The sequence below is a fragment of the Oryctolagus cuniculus genome, chromosome 7, assembly GCF_964237555.1.
Source record: "Oryctolagus cuniculus chromosome 7, mOryCun1.1, whole genome shotgun sequence".
Lineage (NCBI taxonomy): Eukaryota > Metazoa > Chordata > Mammalia > Lagomorpha > Leporidae > Oryctolagus > Oryctolagus cuniculus.
The window spans coordinates 76,995,646-77,009,122 of record NC_091438.1 but is presented as its reverse complement, the minus strand read 5'-3'; the positions used below and the strand labels follow the sequence as shown (position 1 = coordinate 77,009,122).

Here is a 13,477-nt window from a genome sequence, read left to right as displayed (position 1 = left end):
CCATATGGGTGCCAGTTCAAGTCCTGGCAGCTCCACTTCCAATCCAATTCTCTGCTATGGCCTGGGAAAGCAGTGGAAAATGGCTCAAGTCCTTGGGCCCCTGCTCCCACGTGGGAGACCCAGAAGAAGCTCCTGGCTCCTGGCTTCAGATTGGTGCAGCTCTGGTTGTTGCAGCCAATTGGGGAGTAAACCAGCAGATGGAAGACCTCTTTCTTGACCTCTCTGCCTCTCCTTCTCTCTCTGTGCAACTCTTTCAAATAAATAAATCTTAAAAAAAAAAAAAAAAGAAACTTGTATTTGTTGACTATGTTCCAACTCCAAAATTCTTTTTAATAGGAGAACATAAAAAAAAAAAACAGTGTCAGTAGAGAATTGGTTAGATACAACTGAATTTCACACAATGGAATACTGGCTAGCCACTCAGGAGGAGGAAGTAGAGCTACATATTTAGTATAACAGATATTCAGTGAAAAAAAAGCAGTATGGAGTTAAATATTATTCTGGCAATTGTCAAGCAATAAAAAAGAATTCTTTCCAAACCCAGGCTTCTGGTTCTCTTAACAACTCAACCACCTTCTGGGATTTTCCAAGAATGCTCGAAGCTTCCTTACTCTTTACTCCAGAGATGTGGGCGTACCGACTGCTCCCCTAAGCTGCCTGCCTCCTGCTCCATCAGCGTGGGCATACATGGCCTCCCACACGTGGAACTTTCCCATCAGCGTCCTTCCCGCCAGGCTGCCAGTTTGTTTTTAGCTGTCTAATCATAACCCAACTACAAGTTCTTCCAAGGACACTTCTTGGGTACCACTGGTAAAACTTCAGGCCAAATGCCAATCCCTCTGTCCCAAAGTCTACAAACAGATCACAGCACTGCAAAGCTCTTTATTCAAGAACGTGACACTTAATTCTGGTAACAAAATGCCTTGACAGGGCCTGGCGCTGTGGCACAGTGGGTTAAAGTCCTGGCCTGAAGCACCGGCATCCCATGTGGGCTCCAGTTCTAGTCCTGGCTGCTCCTCTTCCGATCCAGCTCTCTGCTATGGCCTGGGAAAGCAATAGAGGATGGCCCAAGTCCTTGGGGCTCTGCACCCATGTGGGAGACCCGGAGGAAGCTCTTGACTCCTGGCTTTGGATCGGCACAGCCCCACCAGTTGCGGCCATCTGGGGAGTGAACCAGTGGATGGAAGACCTCTCTCTCTGTCTCTACCTCTCTGTAACTCTTTCTTTCAAATAAATAAAGTAAATCTTTTTTAAAAAAAAAGTCTTGATAGTTATGAGTGGAAGCCACTGAAACAACCTCCTGCTTTTTTGTAGAAGGCAAATATAGCTTCCAGAATATTTAGAAACTGAATTATGGTCAAAAGCAGCACGGTTGTGATATTTCATTACCACTAGAGGGCAGCGTACAACAGCAAACAATTCCTGCATGTACTAAAAATCCTGGCCTCTCATCTGGGTGTTTCAGAGTTAGTCACTGGGGTTTCTACACATCTTGGTTTCTGTTACTGTTATTCTGAGAGACAGAGAATGAGAGATAGAGGTCATTCCCCAAATGTCTGCAACAGCTGGGACTAGGCCAGGTGAAGCTGGGAGCCAGGAACTCAATCCAGGGCTCCCACATGAGTGGCTGGAACTACTGGAGCCATTACCTGCTATCTGCCAGGGCCCACATTAGCACGAATGCTGGAGTCAGGAGCCAGAGCCAGGGATTGAACCCAGGCATTGCAAGGTGGGACACAGGTGTTTCAACTGGTGTCTAACCACTAGGTCAGACCCCACCCCTGGTCCCTACAGTTAGTAACAAGATCTTACCTGCTATCTGCCAGGGCCCACATTAGCAGGAATGCTGGAGTCAGGAGCCAGAGCCAGGGATTGAACCCAGGCATTGCAAGGTGGGACACAGGTATTTCAACTGGTGTCTAACCACTAGGTCAGACCCCACCCCTGGTCCCTACAGTTAGTAACAAGATCTTCTGTGTTAGCCACACCGCCTTCCAGAATCTTTGCCCAAACAGTGAGGATCTCGGTGACAACAGTTGGGAGAAGAAGGTTAGGTGTGGGACCCTCCCCTCACACTGAAGACTTTCCGGCAAACTTGGTGAGCTGTCAGTGTTACCTGCTTTGGGAAATGTAGACTTTGAAGCAAACTCCTTCCCTCAACTTGGATGCTCCCTGCATCTGGCTGCCCGTGGTCCATCAGCCACAACTATTTATTAAGAGGACAAGGGAGGAGTCGGCACTGGGGCGTAGCAGCCGCCACCTGCAGAGCCAGCATCCCATATGGGCACTCGTTTGTGTCCTGACTGCTCCACCTCTGATCCTGCTTCCTGCTAATGCACCTAGGAAGGCAGCAGAAGATAGCCCAAGCGCTTGGGACCCTGCACCTACATGGGAGACCCAGAAGAAGCTCCTGACGTAAGATTGGCCCAGTCCTGGCTGTTGTGGCCATCTGGGGAGTGAACCAGAGGCTGGAAGATCGATCGATCAATCTCTCTGTCTCTCTCTTTCAAATAAAAACAAATAAATCTTTTAAAAAAATTTTAAAAGAGGATGAGGTAAGGTCTTCACCCTCAGGATTCAGAATCTAGTGGGAGGGTTTTTCTTAAGTGAACAGACAAAATGTGGGCCGAGGGCTAGCCAGTAGCCAGGGGCCCAGAAGCTGTCTTTCCCAGGAAGGCCAGGGAAGGTGTTTCCGAGGCAGCGACATCTGAGTCAAGCTGAGCCAGCCATGCAGAGAGCCGGAGTACTGGCAGTCCTGGTCACTAAACCAGGACTTGCTGAGAGCCGGCTGCACACCCAGCACGGGCAAAGACCTCAGCACACGCCAGCTGATCAATTCCCCAGTCCTCTCATTCGCTGTTAAGGAAACTGGGCTTCAGAGAATTTCAGTAGCTTGCCTGAGGTCACACAACCAACACCTGGCCAAGACGGGGCTCTGCGTCGCCACGCGTCTCCCAGGACTGTCACAGCCTCATCAGCACAGGTGTGGGGGCTCTGAGACATAAACGGCTTCTCTCTCAGTTTGGAGGACAGCACCCAAAGCACGGGGCAAGTATCCTTATCTGAACTGACATCAGAAGTGTCTAGATTCTGCATTTGTTCAGATGTTGGAATATTTGCATGTTCATAATGAGACACCTTAGGAATGGGATCCAAGTCTAAACATGCAATTCACTTATGTCTCATGCACACTTCACACACATAGCCTTGAGGAAACTTTAGGCGATATTTTTAATGATTTTCTACATGAAACAAAGTTTCATGACGTGGGATTTCCCACTTGTGGCATCATGTCAGTGTTCAGAAAGTTTTGGATTTGGGGTCTCGGATTTTGGCCTGCATTAGCAGAGTCAAGCCCTATTTGGAGGCTCCAGGGCCTGGTCCTTCCTCGCCGCTGCAGGTTGCTGGAGTCCCTGGCTTATAGACTTGGCCCTCCGATCTCGGCCTCTCTCATCGCACCGTGTCCTCCCTGGGTGTCTGTGCTCAAATCCCCCTTTTCTTCTAAGAACACCAGTCACTGGGCAGGATGGTCTCCACTTAGTTTGATTCTATCTGCAAAGACCTATTTCCAAATAGCACCACACTCACGCTAGATTTAAGACTTCAACATATGTTTTAGGGGGACATGATTTAACTCACAATAGCACCCTAACTCCAAACCACTCAGCTGCTCTGTCTCTGAGGTGCCATCTCGGCAAGGGCAGTAGAAGTCCCAGAGCAGTAAGGACGGCCAGGCTGGTGGGGCACGGTGGGTGGGGAGGGCAGGAGAGGGTGTAAAAGGCAGACAGGTGGAGGACATCCTGCATCTGAAGTCCAATTATAGAGCTGAGTGGGGTCACAGTGACAGTTCCAATTATTATTATTTTTGTTTTCTGACAGGCAGAGTGGACAGTGTGAGAGAGAGACAGAGAGAAAGGTCTTCCTTTTGCCGTTGGTTCACCCTCCAATGGCCACTGTGGCCGGCAGGCTGCGGCCGGCGCACTGCGCTGATCCGATGGCAGAAGCCAGGTGCTTCTCCTGGTCTCCCATGGGGTGCAGGGCCCAAGCACTTGGGTCATCCTCCACTGCACTCCCTGGCCACAGCAGAGAGCTGGCCTGGAAGAGGGGCAACCGGGACAGAATCCGGCGCCCCAACCGGGACTAGAACCCGGTGTGCCAGCGCCGCAAGGTGGAGGATTAGCCTAGTGAGCCGCGGCGTGGGCCCCAATTATTATTAAGATTTATTTATTTCAAAGAGTTACAGAGAGAGGGGGAGAAACAGAGAGCTTCCATCTGCTGGTTTACTCCCCAGACGGCCAAAATGGCCGGGGCTGGGCCAGGTGGAAGGCAGAAGCCCAGAGCTTCCTCCAGGTTTCCCATGTGGGTGGCACTTGGACCACCTTCTATCACTTTTCCCAGGCCATTAGCTGAACAGGAAATGGCGCAACTGGGACGTGAACCAGTGCCCATTTGGGACACTGGCATCACAGGTGGTAGTTTTTACCCAGTACGCCACAACGCCGGCCCCGACAGTTCTAATTCTTGCTTGCCTGTTAGATTTCTAGTCTCTTTGCCACCTCTCATTCTGTTTGAGGTCTCAGAAGACTCTGTTACTCAAGCTGGAGAGAATAGTGTCTCAGCTTCCAGGCTGAAGCAGAATGCAAATCCGCACAGAGCGCGAACCTGGCTTTATCCTCTCTCTGTGGCCAGACCAGGCTCCTCTGAGCACCTTCAGGGAGCAGCTCCAGGTTTGACTGTCTCCAAATGTCAGGCTCAGAAGGGCCAAGGAGAATTCACTTCTCTGGGGGATGTGAGCAAAATCGTGTGGGGCTATACCGGCAGAGCGCTGCGCGGCCTGAGGAGCCACCCAGAGCAGCCCCAGGCAGGGGCATGGGGCTCAAGTACCCTATCATTCAGTGGAGCTGAAGATACCAGAAGCGACCAATCAGCAGGAGAGATGGCGCTCGGAGCCCACCAGACACCGGGACGCAGCCCCATGCTGCGCGGTGTTGCAACAGCACTGTCTCTGTGATTGTGCAAGACCACAACGCTTGCACAAGGTCTCATCGCCGTGTCACCAGGGCGAGCTAAAGGCGACTCGGCTGCATGGACCAGCAGCACGGAACGACGGGGTGTTCTGGTGAAAGCCTGCTACCCCTCACTGGGGAGGCAGGTGTGAGCAGCCCACAGCAGGCGCAGGAAGCCCTTTCTCCAGCAGGGGTGGGGGACCTTTTCTCCGCCAAGGGCCACTGCAAAGCGGTCAGCTTCAAAATCAGCCTGCTATGGTTTCACTGAATTTCGAGTCTCACCTGCAGTTGCCTTGGCAAGGCCGATCACACGATTTCGTGGCCCTTTTATGGCCCACAGGCTGGATGTTCCCTACCCCTGAGTGTAAAGGCTTGTGGGAGGCTTTGTGGCCCTCCTGTCACAGACGCTCAGTCCACAGTGAGCACAGCCACAGGCAATCCGTGGACAGGTGGGCGTGGCCGTGTTCTAACACACTTTATGTATGCACATCAAAATTTAACTTTTAGATGATTTTGTTATTCAATGTTTGACTTAAAAAAAAGAAAGCATTTCAAAACATGTGATCCGTTTTCAGCTTGTGCACCTCACAAAAGCAGCTGGTGGGCCAGAGGTGACACTCCAGTGTAAAGAGAGCCTTAAATACCTGGGCACTGAAAGTCATCGTGGTGACAAGCTGTCCACGTGGAAAGCGCCTGGCCTCCCTAAAGCCTTGGCAAGACGTCAGGCCCTGTGCGCTCTGAAATTTCCCTCGACTCCCTCTCCCTCACCTGGATCCGTTCATTTACCCAGTAAAATGGGTATTACCTTTCCCTTCCCACTGCTACCGTCTTGGGCGGTAACACTGTCCTCCACCTGCCTGACCTGGCCGAGCAAGGACAGACACGTGCTATTTGCCTAACACCACGTGTTGAATGAGCGAGTCCACGCAGTGGAAAACCAGCACGCTCAGCACCTTCTCCTTCTGCTCACGGGTCTGGCCTCACCGACGTGGCCCATCCCAAAACGGAAAACTTCCCCTATGAGGGGCAGTAACTAAGGAGGAAAGTACAAGGTTTGGTCTTGCCTTTAACTTTTTTTTTTTTTTTTTTTTTTAGAGAAAAAAGAGAAAGCTCTCTCTACCAGTTCACTCTCCCAATGCCTGCAACAGCTCGGGGGGAGGAGGGGGCAAAGCTGGGAGCCAGGAACTCAATCCAGGTCTCCCATGCAGGTGGCAGAAACCCAAGGACCCCGACCACCACTGCTGTCTCCCAGGGACTGCGGTCAGGAGGCAGAGCCTGGAGCTAAACCCCGTTAGCTTCCTCTCTAAAGTCGAGCTTACTGTGAACAACCTGCACCAACCAGAGTCAGCCCGGCTAGCGCGACTCTGGGAGTCTACAAAAAGCCACGACTGTGTAACTATCCCCACCATCAAGGGTTTTGTTTTTTTTTCCCCCTCATCCCCCAAATTTCCCTTTTGCCATGGTTCTCTTTCCCCGCTCCTTTCCCAACTGCCGATTTGTTTTCCGCCACTCTGAGCTGGGGTGAGGCCCTTGGACAGGGTCTACTTTTACACAGCTCAATGTATCTGAAGTGCATCCACGGTTCTGTGTGTGTCGGCAGCTGGCCCCTTTTCATGGCTCAATAGTATGCCACTGTAAAGGCGCTCTACCGTGAGCCACCGGCGGGAGGACATTTGGGTTGTTCCCAGTTTTTTCCAGCTAAGCAGTCACACACACTCAGACTTCTGTACGCACACGTGTTTCCAGGGTTGATTTCTTACAAACGGCCACATTCTTGCAGACGTGGAGGGTAAGACGCCCTGAATGGGGACTGTCCTCCAAGCCTATTCTTCTGTCTTCCCACGCTGCCTTGGCGCTTTAAAAACTGCAGTAACGCAAAACCTCCCAAGAATATTTGCAGGGAATGCTTTCTTGGCACGAGTGGGAGAAGTTGGCTGGGAGCTCCTTTCCTCCCTCTGAATGCGGGCCGGAGGGAGCCAGGGCTGTTTCACATTCACCACTGGCAGCGTTTGATCCCTGGTCCCAGGGGGATGGAGCTGGCCCTGCGGATGTGCACACTCAGGCAAAAACCTGCAGAGCCAGCCCATCAGGCCATTATTCAGTCCATGCGACTTGCTAAAATCTCACGGGATGGACAGCGTGCCATTGTCTCTGTAAGTCCCTCTCAGGACTTTGTTAGCTGGCTAATTCAGAGCAGGCTGGCCTGTTTTCCTGCTGGGAGAAAAGTTTTTTTTTTTCCCCCTCAAAGACAGCTATTTAACCGTGACCATGGCTGCAGCCATCTTGAGCACAAAAGGGGAGCCCCTTCTCCTACCAACAGCCAGGGCACTTATTCTTGGCGCTGGAATGCGCATAATTACTCCTCTTTGAGTCTGCTGGGTGACCTAAGGCCTCACCAGCCAGAGCAGGAAAGGCCGTGCTGAGATCTGAGCTTTGCATGATCTGCAAGACCTCCGGGAAGGAGCCATCTATCTGGGCGCACTGACCCCACAGAGGGCCACTGTCCCACCCACTCTGGGCTCCTCCGCACTGCAGCACTCTGGGCCCCACTCTGGTCCTCTCTTCTCCTGACCTGCAAGGTGAGCTCAGAGCCGGCAAGTCTCCTTACAAAAGCTCACGGAAGAGCTGACTACTAAAGAAAGAAGGTATCCGTTCTCCCTAGGAGCCTCCTGAGAACAAAGGCTGCATCCCGGGCTGCTTCCTGACCACGCTTGCCCGGGGAGCAGCCCTTTGTACACAGGCAGGCATCGTGCTGTTCACAGCCAGGCCAAGGGAAAGCACTTGCCCACTCCCAGCGGGGCTCCGGTGAAAACAACAGGCCTCCCAGATTCCCTTCGCTGCTTTGCTGTATTTTCCAATTTACTGTTCCGAAGGACCGTTTAGTCTACAGTGGAAAATCTACAGTGAGGGCGCCTTCTAAAGGCCAGTCACAGGCTCTGCCCCAGCCCATCTAACAAATCCACTTAGCTGATCGTGTCTCCCCCTAAACAAATCCACTTTAAGTCACTCCTTACTGAAAGAGCCATAGGCGTGTACGTGACAAGACTGAAAGGAGTTAGTCTTCAGTTTCAAAGAAAATTATATGTAAAGGGGAAGGAGACAGTAAATAATCTAATATAAATTTATAAAACCTGGTCCGGGGGCCGTGGGGGGAACACAAGAATTTTGAAGCCCCAAGTAGCTCCGGCACAGAAATGAAAAGGAAGATAAGAGAGAAAACAAAAGGTTTCACATGCTCAAGGGTGGTGTGGGGGGTGTCACAAAGTGGATCAACAGTGGATCGCAAAGGCAGAAGGACTTGTTTCTGCCCAGGAAACTCCATGGGTGGGCAGTTACCAGCTGTCTGGTCCTTGGTCTTAATTTCTAAGACACAGGAAATGCTACCCTTGCTCCAGTCCATACAGCAATTTGACAGTAGTGAGTGCCAGTGTAATGAAGAACTCCTTACAACCAGCTTAACAAATAAAACCTTGCCTCTAGCCTAGACAGTTACAGAGAATCCTAAAAACGGCAGCTGGCAGGAGCATTTGCCCCACCTCAAGGTTTTCTGGCTGTGGGGAGGGGGGGACTCCTGCAGAGCATGTAGTAAGAACTCCAAGGCCACACTGCCTATCACGCCAGGGCGGGGACCCGGCTCCTGCGCTGGGGGACTGCAACTTGGATCCCCAGCTGGACAGCCACTGGGGGTCTCTATTACTGACGCTCAGTGCAACTGTTTCCCCAAGTTCTCTAGGCAACTGCCTGACACAGGCCCAAGACACTGGACACAGAGTGGAAATCTTACTGAGGAGGAAAAATTCAGCACAGCCCAGGGTGGGCAGTAAGGAGGTAGAGCAGCCCAAAGCCAGAACTCCACTCTCCACTTCACTATTGCACCTCTAAAAGCTGTTTCCTCCTACAAAAACTGGTTGGCTTTATCTAGGGTAAGGCATGCTAGGTACGCGGAGGAACATTCCAGAGCTGCGCACCACTCACCAAAGTCATTAATGACACAGTAAACAGCGGCAGGAAGGCAGAGCCACCATAGAGGCTCCCGTCTTCCAGCCTGGAAGGAATGTTTTCCTGCATTTACAGTGAGAACACGGATTTTCTTTTTTTTTAAAGATTTATTTGAAAGGCAGAGTTATGGGGCTGGCGTTGTGATGTAGTGTGTTAAGCTGCCACCTGTGATGCCAGCATCCCATGTGGTGCTTTCCCAGGTGTACTAGCAGGGAGCTGGATTGGAAGCAGAGCAGCAGGGACTTGAACCAATGTTTATATGGGTTGTCGGCAGCATGGGCGGCAGCTTAACCCACTACGCCATACTACGTCATACTACGCCATACTACGCCATAGCACCAGCTCCCATTCTACTTGATTTCAACGAAGGACTTCAGGATGATGCAAAACAGTTAAATTCAGACTTTCCAAATCATAATGCTTTTGAGCTACTATGGGGAATGGTGGAAGAGAAGGGAGAAAGCTGGGAAAACAAGGAACAAGTAGAAGAAGAAAAAGGAAAAATAAGACTCCTCTCTCAGAGCCAGAATGAAAGAGACAGTGAGGAGGAAGATACCCAAATCCCTGGGCTACTTTGGGATCTGCAATGAATTTTCTTATCAGGTGCAAACATCACACGGGTCTGAGCGCTCCTGGGAGGGCCAGCAGGAGGCCAGCCTGCTGCACAGGTGAGGGAAAGGCCCCCTAGGTCTCCCCTCACCGCACACGAAGGGGCGGACTCCTCCCAGTGAGGCAGCCCAGGAACCGTGCTTTGTAAATGAGCAACAACGCACACTCCATGGCTATGCCAGGGACTCAGAACATGAACTGCGCAGAACCGAATTTTGGACCCTTTCTCTGTCCGGATGCTCTCCCCCCGCCACAACACTGCAGTTCCACAGTCCTACTACCTATGGGGTCAGCCTCAGTGCCTTGCCTCCCCCAGCCCCAGGCCTCTGTCTTCTCTGTGGGCACTAAGAAAACCAGGTGAAGATGGTCAGAAAGTGTCCTGATAGGGACAAGAGCTGACGGAGAGACGGCAGGAGACCTGGGCTGGAGCTGCTGAGAGCATTAGGGCTGCCCGCGGGCCACATGGTGCTTCCACTGCCCAGACGGGACTCTGGCCGGTTCAGACGGCCCTCCATTCTGTGGTTACAGGAAATCCAGAAAAATGTGACATCCAGATTCCTATTTTTTTCCAACCCTGAAGGTGACCCACTGGAAGGGCCTTCATGATGCAACACCACATAGAACTTCTCCTTTTCTCCATGCCCAAGAGGCAAGGCGTGCTCCAGCAAGTGGTAGGGAAGATGCTGCTCAAAGCCAAGGGGGCCAGACTGCACCCCACTTTATACACAGCTCTTACCTCCCTGGATTTATCTCCAACCACCTTCCAGACGCAAGGCACAGGCTGGCACCAACAGGAGGCCAGCCAGGCTCCAAAGGGCAACCAAGTCTTAGAAATGCCACCAAGTGCCTGAGCTGGCCCGAGAAGCCGGACCCCGGGTCCCCCTGGGTCAAAGGCCCTCTACGGACACACTCTTACAGCCCATGGAGGGCAATGAAAACATCCACAATGGCCCAACAAATCCCAAATCCATCCTTCTACCACAGCTGGGGAACCGCTGGCCCTGCCAAGGCAATGGCGGGTGGGACTTGAACTTCAATTGGTCTGCTCCAGGTTAATTTTTAAGCTGGTAATTTTGTATGGCCTGCAACTGACGTTATAAATACCCAAATGACCCTTAGCTGGAAAAAAAGGTTGCCCACCCTTGCAACCAAGGACCACATGAGACAGAAAGAAAAAAAGCCAAAACACTCTGATGCATTCACATTCAGGACGATGCAGACACACCACCGAAAAGGTGCAGAACTGATGCAGGGAGAATCGTCTTCCATGAGCCCACAGGGAGCAGCTGGGGGCGGCACCGCCGCCGAGCTGGGCACCTCCTGGGCGATACAGCTCCACTCACCACAGCTGATACATATGAAGGCGTTGCAGTCACTTAGATGACACTAAAACAGCCACCCTAAAATGCCCCAGGTCTTTCAGGAGGTCAGGCTTTTGCAGAGAGACCAAACCAAGTTTTTCGATAAGCAGTCGAGGGTGTCCGTGGGGAGGGCAGCCTGGCTGGGACTGCTGTGGGAGACACGGAATTTCTGAAGGGTGTCACAGAGTGATTTTCCGAGAACTCTTCTGATTTACATAATCCTATCGCAAAGTCCAATCACAGCCTGTGCGAACAGCATCCCCTAATGCTCTGCAGCACACAACCGACACAAAACTGCGTAGGATGCACGTTGGGGAGCGGGGGAGGGGCAGGAAGACCCTGTGAGAAGGGTAAAGGGTGCAGTGTTGAACAGCAGCGGCCGGCAGCCCCACAGGTAACCACGGTTCCCCCATGTGGACCAGGGTTAGCAGCCGAGCGAGAGGCTGGCAGCTGCGACAGAGAGGGATGGGCCACAGAACCTCGGGAGCCCGCAGTCCTCTGCTGACAGTAAGCGCAGGTCCGCCACTCCTCACCCATCACCCTGAAATCCAAAACCCTCTGACAAACCAAAGTTTAAAACAGAATTCAGCTGGCAGCAAAACCAACCCAGCCTCATTTGGTGGCAATATGTGACCTTCAAATTGTGAGCCTTAAGAGACCACCCACTGTCCGCGTCCTTGTCCCCTGTAGGATGACTATTCCTGCACGCTACTGCCTGTCGGAGGGTGACTGGAGACCCCACGAAGTGTGCCAGAGGCCTGAGGGAGTCCAGCTCCTTCCAGGACGTTTCAGACGCGCTAACCAGCTTTCTACGTAAGCCAGGCTGAACGGTACCAGGCAACAGTGTGTTCCAAACGGGAACGCTATGACCCGGGGTCACCTGGTTTCCTACCTTCACATAGTCCAGAGTCGAGTCCAGAAGATGTAGATCCCTGGAGAGAGAAAACAGAAGTAATGAGAATCATCGGGCGCATCGCCTTCTCACGCTGCCCAGGACGGCTGCGCCCAGTCATCTGAGCTGCCCTCCAGCGAATCCCTCGCACGGTGTGCACAGTGCCGGCATCTCAGCCAACAAGGGCGTGTCAACTGTGGGCCCCAGAATGTTCCGCTGTTATAAGCAATACTTCCAGGTGGGCAGAGGTGGGGAAGATGAGCAGGACTGGATGCTCAATCTTGTGAGCACTAATCTTTTTTTTTTTTTCAGATCTTATTTATTTGACAGGTAGAGCTACAGACAGTGAGAGGGAGAGACAGAAAGGTCTTCCATCTGCTGGTTCACTCCCCAAATGGCCACACGACCAGAACTGGGCTGATCAGAAGCCAAGAACCAGCAGCCAGAAGCCTCCTCCAGGTCTCCCATGCAGGTGAAGGGGCTCAAGCACTTGGACCATCTTCTACTGGTTTCCCAGGCCACAGCAGAGAGCTGAATCAGAAGAGCAGCAGCCGGGACTAGAACCGGTGCCCATATGGGATGTCAGCCCTGTAGGCGGAGGATTAACCTACTGTGCCACAGTGCTGGTCCCATGAGCACTAATCTCATCTAGATTCCTTCCCACACGGGCCCCAGCAGGCAGCTGTCATGTCCACCTTGAAGGTATGCAAGTGGGGGCTCAGGTGGACAGAACAGCTGCCCAAGGTCATCCAGCACCTGGGTGAGGGCGGGGACAGAGCCCGAGACCCGGTCCTGTTCCTCCTACTCAACCACATCTTTCTCTTCTTATCACTGGATGCTCCTCCATTCCTTGTAGACATCTGAGCTCTCCATTCTAATTTTCTCTCTTCCCTACCTAATGTCTGCTCGTATTGTGTCTATCATAACACAAAACATTAGGATTCGCCAGACGAGTAAACAGTAGTGGGCAGCATCGGGGAGGGTGACATAGTAGAGAAAGCAGAAAGAGGTCTGACGGAGCAAAAGGAGAGGGCGGGGAGACCTGGGAGCTGAGGTTTTCAGTGCCCGCAGGGTTAGGGCCAGGTGCCCCCTCCTGCAGAATGAAAAGCCAGCTGCTCTCTGAGACTGCCTCTCCACACAATCAGCTCCTCCCCACAGAGAAAGCTTTTCTTTTCTTGATATTTATTTATTTATTTGAAAGGCAGATTTATGAGAAAGAAAGAGAGAGAGAGACAGAGACAGAGAGAGAGGCAGATATTTCATCCTCTGGTTCGCCCCCAAGATGGCTGCAACAGCCAGCGCTGGGCCAGGGGGCCAAGAGTCCAGAGCTTCATTCAGGACTCATAGATGGTTTGCAGGGGCCCATGTATTTGGGCCATAGTTTCTGTTGCTTTTCCTAGGCCATTAGCAGGAAGTTGGACTAGAAGCAGAGAAGCCAGGACTTGAACCAGTGCCCATATGGGATGCTGGCATCACGGGGGGTGGCTTTACCCATCGCAATGTTGCCTCCCAAAGGTTTTTAAAAGTGTATTATTTCGGGGCCAGAGAGGCTAAAGCCATCCCTGCAGTGCCGGCATCACATATGGATGCCAGTTCGAGTCCCGGCTGCT

At 52.2% G+C, this 13,477-nt stretch overlaps 1 protein-coding gene across 10 annotated transcripts in view; it reads right to left on the bottom strand.

Moving 5' to 3' along the window:
• BCAR3 (BCAR3 adaptor protein, NSP family member) overlaps window positions 1-13,477 on the bottom strand; it is a 282,166-nt gene that overhangs the window by 68,588 nt on the left and 200,101 nt on the right. For all 10 annotated transcript variants that reach the window (XR_011390567.1, XM_051857484.2, XM_070078017.1 and 7 more), the window contains one exon: window positions 11,868-11,907. Coding sequence is in view for 8 of the 10 variants with exons in the window: in XM_051857484.2 (XP_051713444.2) it covers window positions 11,868-11,907 (40 nt within the window). In the remaining 2 variants the exon portion in view is untranslated. The remainder of the gene's footprint in view (window positions 1-11,867; window positions 11,908-13,477) is intronic.